The sequence below is a fragment of the Amblyomma americanum genome, chromosome 4 (genome assembly GCF_052857255.1).
Source record: "Amblyomma americanum isolate KBUSLIRL-KWMA chromosome 4, ASM5285725v1, whole genome shotgun sequence".
NCBI classification, from domain to species: Eukaryota; Metazoa; Arthropoda; class Arachnida; order Ixodida; family Ixodidae; genus Amblyomma; species Amblyomma americanum.
Genome location: NC_135500.1, coordinates 165439478 through 165458991, shown reverse-complemented (window position 1 = coordinate 165458991; position 19514 = coordinate 165439478). Strand labels below are relative to the sequence as shown.

Here is a 19514-nt window from a genome sequence, read left to right as displayed (position 1 = left end):
TGATTTTATCCAAGTAGTTAAGGGAAAATACATAAAAGAATACCAGTGATCATGGGATCAGGGACCGATCTGTTTTGTTTTGGTTGGGTGATCTTTACTGGAGGGAGGGGAATTAAGCAGCTAAATAAATGAGAAGGCACAGGAGGTTTAAAAATGGCCCCTGTGTGGCTGTTGTAGTAGTGCATGGTGGGCTATATGTTTATTAGTATTTTTTACTTCTTCATTTGTAGCGCCAAAGTTTTTCATAGTTCTAGTTTGTTCTTGAACTTGAAATTTGCCTTTGCCTTCAGGTTCAGCCAGTGTTTGCACATATATCTTCAGCTATTTTCTTCTTGAGAAAAAAAATGCATATGCATCCTCACTTCCATTTTCTTGTTTGTTTCATTTGTTTGTGTCAGCTAAAATGCAGCTGCATGTAACACAGAAGTGCGAAGCTTCATTTTGAATGCTGGCAGCAAAACCCACCTGCTTAGAGAAAGTGTTGCTTCAGAACACTGACTGAAGCTTTTAGCAGCATTACTTTAAAAAGGCCTAGTACAGCCTTCAGCTCCTCACAGCTGCACGCTGTACACATTTCACGAGCTTTGTGTTTCACTCGGAAACACTCTGTAGCGTTGGGATATCATTCCCCTAGCCTTCACAGATTGCTGCCCAGAGCTTGTAGATTAGATATATTGGAGCATGTGTCAACGCTTAAGAAAATGTGCAGGCAATGTGGAGGACAAGTTTTACATTTAAGTTGAAAACTTAACCACGCATGAACATTACACAATTGCTTTACCTGGGAATTGTGATGTGAAGTGTAAGGATTTCCGCAGCCACGAGCGCAGGGCACAAAACACACCGTGTGACCCTCGCAGGCCTTCTGCATGACCTTTTCATACTTCGCAATAGCTGCAAGCTGCAACATGTTAATGAAATTAGCTGCTTTCGGAACACTTCTCATGCCACATGGCATGCTTTGGACACAGCTCGGCCTGCAAAACGTGCAGCATGAATGCCTCAAACATCCAGCAAAGGGCGCAAAGCCAGCTTTATCTTCATCTTCGTCATGCACTATGCTGTTGACTTGTAAACCTGCCTCTCTCTAAGGTGGCCAGAAGTTCAGTGCTGTCACTGCCATCACTGAATGAGGTACATTGCTACTACGTTCTTCAAGCCAATCTACAGAGTGCTGTACTCTTTCAGGATAAGAGACGGGTCTGTGGCCTGTCTTAAGATCTGAATGCCTGCGATGAATGGACACTCCTGCTCTCTATGCCCCAGCCCAAGCACAGCAACGCTGTCTTTTTTCTTGAGCAATTTTATATATTGGTTATAATAGCAACACTAGATGTTAATGTCTCCTGAAGACTTCCCATGAGTTGCACGTGCAACTCAATATTGCTTTGAGCTGAGCATGTAACGGCGATCCCCAGTTGTCATTGGCAGCTGGATAGAATAGCCTTATGATGACATTTTGTGAGATGCTATATCGCGAGCTGTATCAGGAGCGACAGCCAAGTATGTGGGTGCTCAGTGCTAATGAGTTAATCGATTCATTTTCTTTGTTAGCATGGGTTCCTCGATTTTTTATTCTCTTGCAACCATGGAGTTCACCTCATTTCATAAGAACACAACTTTTTCTCGCTACCTATTAAAACCGAGCAGTATTGCTGGACTCCAGGCTCAACCGTAGCTTCTCACACTTGCCTCTCATTTTAAAGCAGCCTGCTTCTGTACTACAGGCAGGTCACTGTGCCTGTGAGCAATCAGGTTATCATGCCAGCTTGCTAGTTTTCTTACCTGAACCATCCTAATGCTGTATGCTCCCCATATGCACCTTTGAATCCTTTGTTTTTTTTGTTCGCATACAAAAGAACATGAACTGCCTAACTGCTCATCTTTCCTTGATCAGTGACCACTCCATTGATAAAACCACATTGTTGACACCCAACTTGACTGCCGTTTTGAGCAGCTACTTGGAATCTTTGAACATACTGTGGGACCTTCGTGAATGAGTAAGTAAATAAATCTGGCTTTTGAGCTAGTTTATTCCTGCCCTGCTACAAATTAGCCATCCCATATATCTAGTTGCAGTACCTAATCATCAGAAAGGATGAATTCACAAATTAAAGACACTGATTCCTGAAAATTGCGTGACGAGAGTATAGCCGGATGCAACTCGATAGCAAGGCGACATATGCCCCTCAAAAGGCCCTCCACATGGACATGTCATGGCATCACAGTCAAAAAATGCCTTGTACTAATTCCAACTGCCTGCAATGCCATGCTAGCAGGTGCAATTCAGTTGACCATGGCATTGAGAAGAGGTGAATGCCATTGGTTGTAGGGCATCCTTTGAGGGGCATTTATCACTTCATTCTTGAGTTATATATCACAAATGTGAGTATCTACCTCAATTTTATGGGGGAAAGGAAAGAAACTAGGTGTTTATGAATAACCATAGTCACAATACTCTTTTTAATTGCTTTCATTTCAAGAAACAGCATTCCGACATCCTGTACTGTCGTCAGTTGTGTTCCATGTGCATGATTGTATTACACACACGATCGTATTTGTCGACAGCAAACAAAGGGTGCACACAGGAGGTCAAGGTCATTTTACTATGAGGCTTATAAGTTGGTGTAGTTGCAATGTGCATTTTTTTTTTTTGCTTGAATTATAGCTGGTCTGCTACGGTTGTGGCTAGAGTTAGTCACATAGGTCTAAAGGCAGAGAGAAATTTCTTGTTCCTGTTTTTGGCAATTAACTTTATGGAATCCCATAAAATATCCGGGGAAGAGGTAGCTCGATCATTGCGAAATTTACATGTTTTGGGGTTAGCTCTGCGAGAATCTGTTCATTGTGTGGTTCCTGATTCTCTTTTGTACTTGTCGTAGTACTGATCCCTGTTCTTTATTGAGTGATTCGTCTGCACACGTAAGAGCTCGTGAAACATACAAAATCCTGGAGCAAAGGGTGAGATAAGTGAAGGGACTAGTACACAAGCTAGTTGAAATTAATCCGGAGCTATCTGCATTCGCGTTTCTCATTGTCCCGCCTTAGCTTCCAGTGACCTTGTAGCTTTCGCACGTAATTTTTGTTTTTAATAGCACAGGTGCGCTTGTTGATGCTTTAATTCTCACATCCCACCGAAAAGCAACGCAATTTTCGCGCTGACAGCTTTTTGCTGATGCAAGATGAACCTTTAAGCACGCGCCCTTGGTGTAAAAGAATTAGTAGCAAAAATAAAACTCTCAAAGCAAAATGCTGGCAGGCTGGTTTGAATGGCATTTGCCTGTACGCTAAAAAACGAGCCGATAGCTGCGCCCGAAAGCGAAACCGAAAGTTTTCTTCATGCACACTGGATGACGCTACTTGTCTTCATCCTTCATGGATGCGAATCTTGACGCATGTGGGCAGATCTCAAGAATAAACTCGGAGAAATAACCTCGCTTGCCATGGAGTAGAATATCGCTGCTGTCTATGGACGAACACACAATTCTGCAACGCCGTTTTGAACAGTAAGGTTTCTGATCACTTCCTGCTGAGCGTACATGTTGTCGGTAGCGATTAATAGGCTTAAATGAACCTTCGGTACGCTGTGATCGCTATGTAAAGTTCTTCGTTGCTAATTTACAACTAGGATTGATGTTTTCGTTACGTTTGATCAGAACAGCAGTTTCCTCCGGCGAAAATCTTGACGTATTATGCTCTGATCTTATACGGTTGTGATTCGGCTAGCCGCTGTCTCCAAAGCTATCTTGTTTCGAAATCGACACCTCCAACACAGAAATCCATCGCCCACGCATTTTCCTAAACAAATGGAAGTAATTCCGGGGCCTGTTTCAGCGCTTCACCCAACCCCCCTAGGTATTGACGCGCCGTACGGGCGCTCGTTAAGCCGTCTGATCTTTTTCATCGGACCTCGTATACCAGCTGTTTTCGGAGAGCGCTCGTCATGTTACCGCTGGTAGTCGCCGTTCTAAAGTTTGTTTGAAATGTGACGTTTTAGTAATGCGTCTTTCAGGGCTGCTAAACTAGGTCACCTTAATGAGAGGACCCTGCGTTTCCACTGTTTCTGTGGATGCATTGAAGGAGGGGGTACCTTCGCGTGCATGAGTTAATTTGCCGTTGAATTGTGCCACCTTACGAGAATTTGGATTTGTTAGAGTGTTATTTTTTTTTCTTTGTTCAAGACGAAGCTGCACACACCAAAGCAGCATCAGCGGACATTAGTTGCGACCATAAAAACAAACAGCAATCTAGTTAAGATCGAACCTCTGTCACTTAACTGCTTTTCTCGATACAGTTTATGTGTCCTGCCGTCTTTATTTATGCTGTGTACACAAAATATATTACGATGAGCGTTCAGCTGCACATACTAGTCTGTGATTTCTCTGCCGCACTTTTTGAGTCTTTCGAAACGGTTGCAGAAACGAACATTTGACAGCATGGCCTGTGCTGTGCCAGCAGTGGCAAGGAGTCACCATGTGTGGACGACTGTCTCCTAGTGCCGTGTGGTTGGGCTGTGTCACAGCGTACCCAGCCAAAGCGCATGGCCGAAGGTGGAGCAGAGCCTACCCCACAGGCACCATATGTACTGGCTGAGTACCAGTCACTTGACGGCATCCTTGCTCCAATCAGAAACCTCACTAGAGTCAAGGTATCCACCTTTGTACTTCGGCCATACTTTAGTAGCATGCGCAATAGCTGCAGTGTTCGAGCCTGGATGACATTTGTAGCAGTGCAGTCATTTAGCACAAGCTGTTTTGAAACAATTTTTTTTATTTTTCTTTGGGCAGACTGGGACAGTACTGGTTTTTATGTATCATTTCTGGCACAGCCGTGTGAGAAAGTTTACACTTGTCCCATATCACAGTTTCTGCACTGTTACAGTGCATGTTGTGACAGCTTCCTAGCCACTTTCAACAGCGTAATACATTATAAAAACCTGTGCATTATTCAGTCAGGTGCGTTTCAGTATAAAGCTTTGTGACTTAAAAAACATGTGAAAGAGTGCACTCAGGCAGATAGTTTTTCAAGAACACAAGTATGTCTACATGACTGCAGAATATTGAACAGTATGAGAAGAAAATCGTGCACTCCTGCTTCATTTAGCATGTTCTTCTTGTAAAACGTCCTTTCAAAAAGTATCTTACTGAATACTTTTAAACATATTTAAATAAGTAAATAAATAAATAATAAGGTTTTTAGTCATATAACATAGTTTGTATCCAGCTCGCATAAGCATGGGGTCGCTTGTGTGCGAAGCTGGGCATTCCAGCAGCGTTGCAGAACAACTTTATCAAAAGGTCACTGTGAAAGGGTAGTGTATCCATGCAAAGTGCACACGTGTACCTAGCACATTTACCAAGAAAGGAGGACCAGGAGCACTGTACGGTACATACTTAAATGTTATAGTACAGAGTGAATGAAACTTGGGATTGTTTCAATTATGGCTAACCTAAGGTAACAAGTCGACAATGCATTTCTGCCGCAATGCAGAACCAGTAGTTATTTGGTTGGGGCTTACCAGCTTGAAAAGAACATATAGTGATTGGTCAAGCAGTGACTATCGATTGATGGTGGTGCCAGTGATCAAGTGCAGAAGGGAAGCAGAGAAGGTTCTTGAATATCACTGACCAAATGCAGCGCTGAGTGTCTTTTGGATTTTAGCTTTTGGAATGGCTGAGGCTCTCCGTCAGAAGAATTCCTTATCATGTCTTATTCATAGCATTTCAAACATGCATTAGGTACAAAATGAAACTGGTGATAAGGGTGACTTTTCACTGTTTCATGCGGTTAGCCTTGTGAGTACAACACTACTACTGTGTGATTCCACTATGGTCAGCAGTTCCCAGAATACAAGTTTTAAGTTAGAAGGTAAGCAGAGTTCAACATGGCACCATCATTTCCCCAGCTTTTCATACCACTTGTATTGTGCACATGCTATGCTTTATTTGAAACCAAACACAATCCTCATCCATATCTGATGTCGGAAACGGGTTTCCAGCAAAACTCTTAATAGGTGAGGTCATGACTAGAGCTCATGCGTTTTATTTTCATTATTTCATTAGCGCTTCATTCATTGCCATTGATTGGTATTCATTGCCGCTTCATTATTTTGTCCAGTATGCCTGCTTCGATGCATCGAAACGCTACCTTGCCTTTGGAGCCACGAGTGGAGATGTGTTCATGTTTTATCGAGACACCACCGCCTTCATCTCAACAATCACAAACAAGGTCTGAATCCACCGAGCTACTCGTGTTGTTTTCTTTTTTTTTTTTTCACATATCCCATTTCTGGTAGCCTGGAAATTTTGCTATGCTTATTTTCATCAGTGAAATCTGTGAAACAGAGCAAAAGGCCAATGCCATTTTTTTCTGGTTCCTTTTTTATGAGTCTCTGCCCGAAAGTTATTTTTTTGTTGGCCTTTTCTTTTCGACAACGCCGCTTTAAGTGCCCTTATTTGCTTTTGTAAAGCTATTCTTATGCAGTGTGCATTTGTCATGTTAGAACAAGTCAGTGCATCAAGAACGTGAAAGAGTTAAATTTCATTTTTGTCGTTATGAGCTGGTACGAAAATCGCCTGTGGCTGTCTCCACCATGATTGAGGAGTCTTCTGCTGCGCTTCTTATTTCCTAGTTACTGCATTCCTCCTTGTATGTTGTCAAACTGCTTCATTTTTTTAGTATTGATGCTTATTTGAGTCTAGAAAAGCAGCTGTAGATCGGGCTGTTTTTTGCACTTTTGCTTTGCCTCTTCTATTGTCAAAGACACACGGACAGGTTGAAAGGCTTTGTCCCTTGCACTCATGAGATAGGAAGCTTTGTGCATATTTCAGGTACGCATCTATTTTTATCTCAAAACATCTGTCTTCACAGGTGCTGCCTGTGCGTCTTTGAAGCGTGTGCCTTCATATTTTTTTGCCTGCCTTGGAAACAAAAAGTGTGTAACTTGTTGGATAATATTTTTAACTTGGAAAGAGTTAATGTTGAGTGAGTAATGGGCTTTCTTTGCAGTTTCCAAGTTGAGTTTTTGAACCTAAGTTGAACTTGTTATTAGTGGACTTAGAAAGGCTACTGTCAATGCTGTACTAGTGAGAGATGCCCAGGTGACATCATGAATCTTTTTCATGCCTCACATGCAAAATTTCCAAATGTGCCTTTATCTGCTCTAGGATTCAAGCGTGCATGATTACTGTGAATGAATGTCAAGATCTATTTACATTTATATGTGTGCACACTCTTACAGGAGGGTGCAGTGTCACAGGTTGCCTTGGCACCAGATGATTTTGTTCTTGGTATCGCCACTAGGTACGTGACCACACTTTGTCCCTTGAATCAGAAGTTAACTAATTGCAGCTCGTCTCTTCGGCATTTCTTGTAATTCCGCTGCAAGATATTGCTGTGTTTTTTGGCATAATAGGCGTTTGCCGTTTTGTTGTATAAGGTAGCATAGACTATTTCACCTGTTGAATTGCTTTGGTGTTCTCTGTTTCTTCATGTGATACCTGTAACCCTGCCTAAATTCACAGAGGCTCTTTTGTTTAGAAGGTGCTTACAGTATGGCATCTAACCGGCCACTTCGGCATTAGGCTGCTGAGATCTAGTTGTTCAACCCCAGCTGTGGCAGTTACATTTCACTGGAGGCCAAATGCAAAAATGCCTGTGTGCTGAGATTTCAGTGCATGCTAAGGAACCCTTGGCTACTGGAGTTTATCTGGAGGCCTTCATTTTGCTATGCAACATAGCCTGCACTGTTACTTTCGCACATAAAATCTAAACCGTTGTAGTCGTAAAGCATTGACTGGATGCATATTGGCATATTTCTGTTTGTTCGGTTTCAAATCATTGGTGCCTAGCTTTGACAGTGATTTGCTTTTGTACAGCTCAGTAGAGGGAACTTTTGAGGAGGCGGCCTCATTTGTATTGGCAGCATTGTTCAGGGCTTACAAATATGGTCCATGTTCCAGTCGTGGGCACGTCATCGTTGTGGAGCACAATGCCAGGAGACCCGCCCTGCAGGCGCAGCGGCTGCAGTTGTCCTTTGAGCACAAGGGCAGTGTGGTCACCTGCCTGGAGTGGAACGGTGTCGGCACCCGACTCTTTGCGGCTGACAACACCGGGAAGGTCTCCGTCCTTAACGTGTCCACATCCAAGGTCAGTCCTTGCTGGAACAAGGTGGAACGCTGGGATTGGAAAGTTTTCTTTCGTAGTAGCGGTGGTCTACAGGTAGGAGAAACTTGAGGGCTCGGTCATAACGGGCTGTTTATAGAACATGCTTGTGCCTACTTAAGCATCGAAGCAGCTCCTCAGTGGTTATCAAACTTACAGGTGTAGCCAGCATTTGTCAAGTTTCCGTGGTTGTTTAGTTTATTTAGTAGCTTGAGGCTGTCTTCTGTTTACACACAGTGCTTGTGGTTACTTGCGGGTCACAAAGCATTGATGTTAGTAGCATAGTTCATGCTGAAACAGATTTAAAGCGGGCAGATGTATGTCCCAAGACAAAAACAAAAGCAGGGCACAGTATATGGCGTCTTCAGCCACTGTCATATACTGCCTAAAAAATGTGCAGCTTTTTCCTGATAGTAACAAATGAGATGTACTGGCTTCTAAATCAGCTTTGCCATGGCATTTCATAACCTGCAGAACTGTTCTTTTACTTCTTATTCTTCTAGTATTTCTGTATTCCCTCTCTTATTTATCTTTGAGTTGGAAGGAGTGTATTTTGTAAGTACTACTAGGGGTGTGCGAATACTATTCAAAATTTCAAATATGAAGTGCGTATGTTTATTGTTTGCTTTGTATTCGATTTGAGAAATGGATATTAGAAAATTTCTGTATCTTTGGTAACTACTGAACACCGCTGACATTCACAAATCTGACCGTGGCAAAACCACAGTGTCTGGGCGAATTATCCAAAGATCAAGTTAAAAGTGTCAAGGAAAACAGTACAAAGGCATCCTCATCACTTTATTCTTTGTTGTTTTTTGAGTGGACTGGCCACACTCGGACACTGCCAGGCTCAGACTTCCACTAGTGGCTGCCACACTTGATGAGAATAAGATATCCAATCATCCGCATTGAACAATCTCGGTGTGAAGGCGTGCACTTTTTCTGTTTTATCCTTCCATAATGTGTTACATACTTAATGCCCACACCTAATGACACTTGTCCTGTTGCATTCACAACTCTTTTACCATGACCTCCGCCATCTCATTTTGGCCAGCTGTAATATGCGGAAAGGACCACTAGGGGAATGTCGCTTAGGGCTCCCAAATGGAGGCTGAGTCGAGGTGTCACCTGTAGGGTAAGCAATCATGTAATCATACCTGTTGCGCGATACATTGTAGTTTGTCCACATCTTACGTGCACTTAACAGAAAGCTTGACAACGATAGGAGGGCCCATCTCATGTGCCCAAAAATAGCCTGGATGCGGAGTTTTGGTTTCTGAGCTTCGCTGCCCGCTCGCTGTGACGGTGGCAGATGTTGGCTGCACATCGCCAACCGTCCAAACCATGGCCATGAATCAGGTTTGCAAAAAAAAAAAAAACAACTAGAGAAATATTAGAGAAATTGTTTCTTTTTTTAGTTCATTTTTGGATTGTGCCACTATAATTTGGACATTGGAGTGCTAGATACATTGAGCTCAGTTTTCACTTGCCGCCTTGCCAGAATATATTAGTTTTATTAGAGAGTTGAAGCATTGTGGACAGGACACGTCCGTTGACTTCAAAAGGCCCTTGGATGGCCATTTTAAAGCACTGCTTTGAAGCACTGGAAAGAACAGAGAGGTGCACTACATGTTGGGAAAGCAACTGCTATTTTAAGTAGTACTTTTTTGTTACTAGGAACAGCAGTGATGTTTGTTTATGCTCTCCACAAAGGGCCGCATTGTGCAGTCTATGAGCGGGGAAAGCATCGTGAGAAATTTGCGTAAAATTTCTAGTCCACCTCGCTTGATTTGGCATTTGACCTTGCTATTATTCGGAATTAATTTGGTTCTATATCGATTGGTGGGCCCTACTTTATAGCGTGTCTAGCGCTGTTCACCTTCAATATCTCGCGAACTAGCTCAGCATTGTACTTCATTGCTGAATTCAGTTTTTTTGCACTGCTGGCACTGATGTCAGTGGCAGTCTATGATGCGCAACATCATTTGTCATTTCTACGTCTTTTCTTGCTTTTTCACAGCAGTTTGCCTTGAAACAGGCTGTTCATTCTTTCTGTGTTGCAGGCAAGAAGTCTGTTCCAGTCACCACCAAGCACACTGATGCGCCTAGACTCTAGAGTTGTGCAGCTAAGCTTTGCACAGGATAGACTGCTGGCGTCAACGCTCACCAGATGTTACCTAGGGGACACAATCAGGTGGGCTGCTTAGACCCCTGTAAATTTCTGCATATATGGGCGGCACACTTTTGCACTGCAAAAGAAAGCAAATGTTTAAATCTGGTTAGAGTGCGTTCCTTGTGTACCTAGTTGCACATTATGTGCTGTCTAACTTTTTGGAGGCACTGAAATACTCACAGATGCTCACTGCAGTTACAACAGAAAGTATTGCCATGATGCGTTGTTTAGAATGAACTTGTGTGCAGGTTTTTTGCTGCTTTTTTAAAAATTAAAAATAGTGGGAGTCATAAGGAGGAAATTGATGACCAGGGAATACAATGGAGAGAGCAGCTAACCAGTAGCTTTTACTGAGTTGATCCTAAAGGAAGGAGTATATACAGTAGAGGAGTAGGTGAAAGAGAGCCACGGGTGTGGGATGAGGTAGGAAAATATTCTGGGGGTAGGGCTGTTGCAGACGGCACAGGACACAGTTCTTTGTCTTGCAGCGTAATAAGCGGGTTTAATTATGATGATGATGATGTAGAGGCATTAAATGAGGCACAGAACTGCACTTGAGCCCCTACGTATTTGTGCATCTTGTAGCCTGTTTTCGCATGTGTTAATGTGAGACATTGCAGAATTAGCATGGGCTGTGACCCTTTATTTGTAAGGTCACAAACAAGAACAGTCGCATAGGATGTGGCATGGAAGGTGTGTTGCTTTGTGTCTACTAGCTCATTTATCAGATAACATTCACTAGCTGTGGCACTTGTTTTGTACTCTTGTTTGGGGCTCTTATCTTTCAGTTTTGGGCCTTGAGAGCACTTTCTATTATGGGCCCCCCCATTATTTACGTTGCATTGCAAAATAGTGAGCATTGTTTCGTGCTCTGTATGTGTATATGTTCGTTCTTGATAAAGAGGAAAAAAAAATGACTACAGGGCCCGTAGGCATGCCCATAGCCATGTCTATGGTATGGTTAATTGCATTGTCTGCAATAATGTTCGGCTACTTTTGGTTTTGGTGGCTGGCCACCAAGGCTAGCTGAATATTTTTGCAGAAATTGCAATTAACCTCCAAAACTAGCTGCTTAATGAAATGCAGGATTACAGTGGAATCTCATGGATACGATTCTCACGGGCACCGAAAATAAAAATGTAGGTATTATCCGAAAATCGTATTATCCAAAATGGGCTCCAAAAGATCGCAATAATACATACTTGGCATAGAACTTGCTTTTATTAAAGCACTTTAAAATAATCTGTCACTTTGCGCTGCACTTTTTGTTTTTCAATGTCCTGCAGCAAGCTTTTTTGGAACTCGTAGAAACGAGTAGCAGTTTCATCACTGAGTTCTGCAGACGCGACAAAGCCACGAAGCGTGTCCAAAGCTTCGAGTGCACCGTCAGTATTTAATGGCTGACGATCGCCGCTGCAATCTCTGACATCTTGATTGTCATCGTCGTCGCTCTCCCACTTCAGCGGTAACATCTGCTATGATGTCTTGGACAGTCCGTACCGTATTTACACGATTGTAAGTCGACCTATTTTTTTTAGATTTGAAAATCCGAAGGGGGGGGGGGGTCGACTTACAGTTGAGAGGAAAACATCGCACTATAAGTAAAGGCGAGATAAACGAGATATCAGGCATGCTACAGCATGGTTGCATTTTTGCTGCGTGGCTCCATCGCATCACTCTTGGTGCTGGCCTTGAGCAGCTGCAATGTCAACGCACAGAACTGGCATCCCCTCCCCACGCGCGCGGGCGGTGGCCGATGGCGGCTATCGATAAACAGCAAACTGGCACCCCACACGTGGCTGCTGACTGCAGTTGCTGATAAGCGGCGGCGGCCAGATAACGCAATCGCATTCTACAGGAAGCTCAAGCATCCAACAAGTTTTCTTTTTTACTTTCAAATGCACGCTCGGCGCTCAAGGAAGGATTGATAGTTGATGGAAGGGCCGCTGTTCCAATCGAGACGGCACCCTCACTCGGAACAGCAGCGGCGCTGGGGAGTGTCGGTAGCCGACGGAAGAGCCGACGCCATTCACACGTAGTTTCTCTTTGGCTCTGACGCATTTGACTGCTGCCGGCAAGCGACCGGCACTCGTTCACGGCTACATGTAAGATGGCTGCCATTATTTACGCCGAAGAAACGAACAGCTGCCCGCCGGGCCACAAGTTGGACGTTCGCAACGGGTGATAGAGGTGTAGCAGCTGCAGCGAGGCAAAATTTTCAGCGACGTTAGAACGACGTGCTGTGGGACCGCAGCAGTGATCGCAGCAGCAATGCTAGTGAGGACGATGGCGCAAGTGTGGCCGAGCAGTCCAGTGACTAATATATTTTCGTTTTGGAATGTGCTCGCGCGCGGCAGCCGATAGCGGCTGGCGATAAACGGCGGCCACTGGATAATCCTATCGCGTTCAACTATTCAAGGCCAAGCTTAAACAACCTCGGGAAGTTTTTTTTTTATTTTTCGGAAATGTGATTTGGGGGGGTCGACTTACAGTCGTGTAAATACAGTAATTCGCATGTCGCCAGTTGGTCGTCCACCGATACAAACCCTTCTGGAGACACGTCGACGTGTAGGTCACCCCAGTCCAGGATGTTAATCTCTGCACCGTCATCTTCATTTTCCACCGTATCGCCAGACGCACAAAAAAAGCCACACTTCTTGGAAAGTTGACGATGGTTTCGGGTTTGACGCGATCCCATGACATCGCCAGAAAATGGATGGCATCAAGAAGATCCACCTTCAAGCTCGCATCTTTCTGGTCAATAATGGCCAAAAAGCGTCTGAACAACAAACTCCTGAAGTGAAATTTTACGTTTCTTATGATTCCTGCATTTAGGGGCTGCAAGTGACTGGTGCAGTTGGGCAACAGGAAGATTACTTTCACATATTGCTGCCACGAAGTATCGACAGGGTGCGCAGCACTATTGTCAAGAAATAGAAGAATATAATGGTTCCCGGCACGCATCCGGTCATCCAGAAGAGTGAGGAACTCTGTGAAAAGGGCTCCGGTAATCCATGCCTTCCTATTCGGTTTGTAAACGACAGGAAGGCACGGGTTATGCGAGAAGCAGCATAGTTTCCAGAACTTGCCAGTGACAGTAGGCTTAAGCTCCTCAGTCCCATCAGCGTTGCAGCACAACAATACGGTGACTCTTTCTTTGCTTTTTTTTTTTCCTCCTTGACACGTCTCACCTTTCATGCTGAGATTTTTCTCGGGCACAACAAGTGCGAACAAGTGCAAGCAAAACACTCGGAACACCAAAATGGCAACGAGAAATGGCAAGCACAAAGCCGACAAAACCTGCAGCGCATCGTCAATGCATGCGCCAATTGCTGCTTCTTGGTCACGTGATTTTAACGTGAGTACTATGCCTTAGGATAGATGGCGTTGAAAACCACCGGTGCGCTTCGATGCGTTTGGTGCGCGAGCTTGCGAACATTGTTCCCAGAGGCCGCCACCCTGCTGCAGGCGCTTTACTGGGGCACGACCGGACTCGAGCATACAAAGCGCGCGTCGCCGCCTCTTCAGTCCGACCATGCCTGGGGTTTCGCTCGATGCATAATTTCAGTAGCTCTGCCCACCCGCCGCAAAGGGCTGGCTCTGATGTCATCATCATCATTGAAGCGATGTGGTTCTTACACATATCTAGCAAAGGTCATGTCCAACATCGAAAATCGGCCACGAGCACTTGAGAGTTACAACTACTGCAGCTACTGTCGGATCCTGCTAGGACACTTTTGCTGCATCCTGGTGCGAAAATCGAAACCGCGCGCGATTTACAGACATTTCCGCGATCGTATTATCCAAACCCACATGAAAATACGACCGTATTAGCCGTACAAAAATGCATTACCTCTATAGGGCATCGGCCTGGAACGAAAAAAAAAATGTATTATGCCGAAAAACATATTTAGTGGAATAGTATCAACGAGATTTCACTGTATTATAAAGCTGTTCAGTATCTTTGAAGTCAGCTTTGTGTTAAAGAATGTGTCTTGGGTGGAACTTCTGTGCCTACTGTGCTGCTCAGGTGGGTATGGAATGATCCGGAAACTGTTAGACAACTCCAAAAATCTAGAGCGCAAAAGACGAAGATGAAAAGAAACAAGGCGAGACAAACACATGTTTGTCAGCGCCGTGTTTGTCTCGCCTCGTTTATTTTCATCTTCGTCTTTTGCGGTGTAGAATTATGAAGTCGAATTAACTCCTCCAGACTGTTAGACAAGTACTGCAGGCAGATATCGCACTCTGTCTTTCACGGCTTTGTTCACAGGGAAAAGTTCACGCAAGTTGGCAAGAAGCTCAGGGATGGCGAATTTGGCGGCTGTTTCTACCCGGGAAGTAAGCCTCAGGACTCCATGTGCATTTATGCAGCCCGTCCAGGATCCAGGTTGTGGCAGGTAAAGAACTGCTAACTTTTCTCTGATGCGAAAAGAATTCCTCTAAAAACCGTACCTCGGCACCATGGGGGCGGCTCAATAACACTCACGCTCGCGGCCACTCACCCTCACATCCACTCACTCGCACTCACACTCATGTCCACTCACACTCGCAACCACTCACTTGCATTCACACTCATGTCAACTCACAACCACTCCCTCACACTCATGAGCACTCGCACTCACAACCAGTCACACTCACTCTCATGACCACTAGCACTCACGACTTACTCACACATAAGCCACTCACCCTCACAACCTCTCACTTGCACTCACAACCACTCACTCACACTCATGTTCACTCACAACATTCAATTACGCTCATGTTCACTCACATCATAAGCTTTCACTGAGCCCTAGCATAGCCTGGGTTGCACAGATGTGGTGGTGAACTGCCTAGTGCGCTGTCGCTCTCTTAATTTGGCTAATTTTCACAGTTTCGGTGCTTGAAGAAAGTGGTTACTTATCACGCATCTTCCATGGCCCGATCCAATGTTACACACGTGTGCTTCCGCTTTTGTTGCTGAGATGGCGAAAGTCAGCAAAGATCGTTTTTGAATGGTGTCGTAAGTAACAGTAAGGAGTAATGACATGTCCATGATATGCATGGACGCATTAGACGCACGTGGCGACTATGAATACTGTTCGTGGTGTGGGAAATGGAGAGTGTTTTTGAAAAGATCAAGCGAGTTCCTCACGCAAAGAAAAATGTCTTGAGAAATGGTCCAAAGGGGAGTGGATGTTGTCAAATCTTTTAGAACGCCTTCTTGGGATTAATTTGGGCCGGCTTCGTCTAGCCAGAGCAAGTATGCATGACCGACATATAGACAGGCCTGCAGTGCAGTATGTTGTTTGCGATGCACATAATCTATCTCTGAAGGAGGCTTGAGAAACAGCGCGTGGTCTTTGCTTGAGGAAGACGCGTGCAGAGACCACGAGCGCATCTTTTTAAGCATAGGGAGTGCTAACACTGCAGCTATAGTTATTCCCGTTTACTCCGCTGCATTTTTGGTCGAGGAATAGTTGATAGAATACGTATGCAGCCAACTTGTGAACCATTTTGCAGTGCATGCCGTTCTGAAATGGTAGGCCTTTACTGAGAAAAAAAAACCCGATCTAGAAGTTTTTAAAGGAAATCGTATACTATTTGTTTCAAAGGATCCCTCATGCTGGCCAGATATCAGGGGGGGGGTAGAATTGCTGAAATCAGCGAGTGCAGACAGAAGTTTTTCCACTGACAATACGGAAAACGTCAAGATAAAATGGAATCGTATTTCATATGCTCGTTTCACTCGCCCAGTGCCGAATATTTTGACTCACAAATTACAAACACGCCTTGAACGTGTGCAGTGAAAGCTTGTATGCAGTTGTTGACTTGGCAGGGCAGCCTGCGTTCTGCGTATATGATACAGACGGGAACCTTTTCATGACCCTAAAAGAAAAAAAAAACTTTTGTACTCTGGGAGAGAGCATGGGAGGCCTTAGTCCTCAACTCTTTCCTGTTCTATGAGCAGTCCAGTGTCCAGCGTGCCGGCACACTTCGACCTGTTTATGAAGAGTTACCCTGTACCTCCCTCCCGCACCCCTTTTCTACCCACCGCCCCCACTTTCCTGTTCTCTTTTCCTCTCATTTTTGGCTATGGTGTGCATCGGACGGTTTTTTTTCGCTGCCTTCTCGGTATCAGCAGTTTGAACAGCAGCACTCACTTGCAGGATACTTTTGGGCAAAATGAAAACTGTCGCCCCTAGCTTGATTCTTATTAATTTTCATTCGCTTGTACTGCTTTTCTTTTGTAGTTTTTTTCTTGAGCAAAACTGTGACAGTGCTGACAGACATTATATTCTAGATCCCTTTCTCGAATATAGAAGAATCAAGTTCGAGCTGTATTTTAAACCTATTGAAAAGAGTGCGGCCAATCTGGTTCCCACCTTATATCCACTGCCGAAAATCGCCGCAATGTTTCTTCACCATCGGCACGGAACAAGCATTTCTGGAGCAGATTAGAGCATCAGATATCACCATTTCGGCTGTCTCCTCAGCGTCAAGGCATCATCATGCCTTATACTATACGTGCAAAAAATAAAAACCACATGCTCGATTTGGGACGCAGGGCTCCTTCAAGTACATGGTAGAAAGAAGAACCTATGAAGTTACCTAAAAGTGCTGTTGGTTTTCGTGCTGTTTTCGGGTTTTAGCCGAGCTTGTGCAGTGGCCAGGTTCTCCGCTTCGGCAATGGAAGGCTGCTGGTTCCGGGTCTGGTCCAGTTAAAAATTTACGACCAGAGCAGAGCTCTACAATGCACACACTCAGGCACAGAAAAAAACCTATGCGCCCACTGCAGTACTCAAGATCCCACGTTACGCTAGATGTTGCTGACAAGTGGGCACTCATTGTTTAGGCAGCAAGCATTGAAACTCTGCATAGATGCGCTCTGGCTGCGTAGGAGGCGTGACAAGAGACATCTACCTTTCTAGTAGTGGCAATGCGAAATTTGATCAAAGGATATGACGCAACCTGTTGCAGCTCATTACACCAGAAAGGACCTTGGGCACATGCCAGCAGTGCACTAGTAAGGCAAACGGCATAGAAAGATTGCTGTTCCCACGCCGGCGGAATCCTCTGCTTTGGGTGTCCAAAGACACCAGCGTGATGCATTATGCTGTCTCGAGCGCGCTCGGCAATGAATATTCGCTTGGCTCAGCTGTCAACAACATGAAAATAGCCAAGCAGGTACTGTCGTCGTGAAACACAAGTGTCAAACTTCGCTGTCGCGTCTACCCACCACTCACATGCACTCGCCACTCACGTCCACTCACAGGCACTCGCGTCCACTCACGTCCACTCACATCCGTTCACAACCACTCACATTGACTCTCACCCACTCGTCACTCATGTTCACTCACCACTCATCTCGACTCACACTCATCTCTCCTCACACTCACATCCACTCACTCGCACTCACACTCATCTCCACTCACACTCACATCCACTCATTCGCAATCACACCCATGACCACCCACACTCGCATCTACTCACTCGCATCTACTCACTTGCACTCACACTCATGTCCACTCACACACACTCACATCCGTGAGCGTGAGTGAGGAGATATGAGTGCACTTATGAGTGAGTGTGGCGACCTATGCTAAAAACACACTATTTATTTCTTGAACTTCTTTAAACAATCATTGGCTAATGGTAATTCGGCATGGCTGATGGTATTGACTATGCAAGTATTATTTTAGATACCGCTGCTTTTTATAACTCTCATTACGGCTGTGCAGCTAAGATGCCCTAGCATGTATCTCTTTGCTGCTTGTAGTTTTTTCACTTTGCTTTATCGGGTAACTATAGAACCAATAGTCGTGGCATTCAATGCAGGTAGTATGAAAGCATCCTATGTTACTGACCCAACAGTTGAGTTCGGCAATTGTTTTCTTTTTATGTACATTGATGGGAGAATGGAAGGTCAGTGTACTTATACACTTGAACCCCACTGTTGCATTCCCAGCTGTTGTGTTTTCCTTACTGCTACCTTCTCATGAGCCAGTCCCACCAAAGCTCGCACAGAAACCCATTCAGCACAAACTCTGCTGTTCTGTTGCAACTGGCTTTCCCACATGTTACATCATGAATGTTGCTTCTCAATAGTGGTTTATTCCATGCCAGCATTTTGACAGCCTGCATTTAGCGTGCGCAGAATGGTGACGCCATCTTGCACCATACTTGCGCCATCGTCCTTACTAGCGCTGTCTGCCGTCGTAATTGCTGCTGCGGTCCCACAGCGCGTCGTTCTAACGTTGTCGTGTAGCGAAATCCCGCACTTCGCAAACAGCCACATCATGACATCGCATCGAATAGCTGGAAATTTTGCCTCGCTGCAGGTGCCACACCTGTATCACCCGTTGCAAATGTCAAACTTGCACAAATGACGACTGACGAAGCACTGCATTAAAAACTTATGAAACGTGGTCGGCAGTAGTCAAATGCGTGAGAGCCAAAAATAAACTATGCGTGCGTGCCGTTGGCTCTTCCATTGGCTACTGACACTCCCCGGCGCCGCCGCCGTTCCGAGTGGCGATGCAGCCGTAATTGGAACAGCGACCCTTCCATCAGCTATCGACACTCCTTTGAGCGCCGAGTTCGCAGTTGAAAGTAAAAAAAAAAGAAAAGACTTGGAGTACGTCCATTATGAGTAGAACGCGGATGCATTATCGGGCCGCCACCGCTTATCAGCAGCCGCAATCTGCAGCCATGTGTGGGGAGGGAAGGGGGTGACGGTTTGCTGCTTGTCGACAGCTGCCATTGGCCGCTGCGCGGTGAGAGAATGCCGGTTCTGCGCATTGACATGGCAGCTGCTCAAGGCCAGCACCAAGAGCGAGGCGATGGAGCCGCGCAGCAGAAATGCAAGCACGCTTTAGCATGCCTGATATCTCGTTTGTCTCACCTTTATTTATGGTGCCATGCTTTGGTTTCGATTGTAAGTCAACCCCCCCACTTAGGATTTTCAAATTTTGAAAAATAGATCGACTTACAGTCGTGTAAATATGGTACAGGCCAAAGCAGAACTCTAGCCTCCATGGTACCACTGTGTTCGGCAGCTTCCAGTGTTGTGCTCGCGTCGACGCCGTGCTCACTTACTGGCAGCGTGAATCTTGTTGTGGCTTTTGGTGCTGATCCATTGCCACTGCAGTGCTAGTGTGAATGACCGAAGGCTCGAAAACTGAAACTATGCAGC

General features: G+C 45.0%; 1 protein-coding gene across 1 annotated transcript in view; it reads left to right on the top strand.

The window, feature by feature from the left end:
• Positions 1 to 3362: 3362 nt before the first annotated feature.
• The window catches only part of p (WD40 repeat domain-containing protein pink), a 46904-nt gene continuing 30752 nt past the window's right edge, over positions 3363 to 19514 (top strand). Inside the window, exons 1-7 of the mRNA XM_077662168.1 lie at positions 3363 to 3506; positions 4419 to 4648; positions 6118 to 6228; positions 7241 to 7302; positions 7962 to 8148; positions 10227 to 10357; positions 14610 to 14736. Of these exons, the coding sequence (XP_077518294.1) occupies positions 4541 to 4648; positions 6118 to 6228; positions 7241 to 7302; positions 7962 to 8148; positions 10227 to 10357; positions 14610 to 14736 (726 nt within the window). The 5' untranslated portion in view covers positions 3363 to 3506; positions 4419 to 4540. The remainder of the gene's footprint in view (positions 3507 to 4418; positions 4649 to 6117; positions 6229 to 7240; positions 7303 to 7961; positions 8149 to 10226; positions 10358 to 14609; positions 14737 to 19514) is intronic.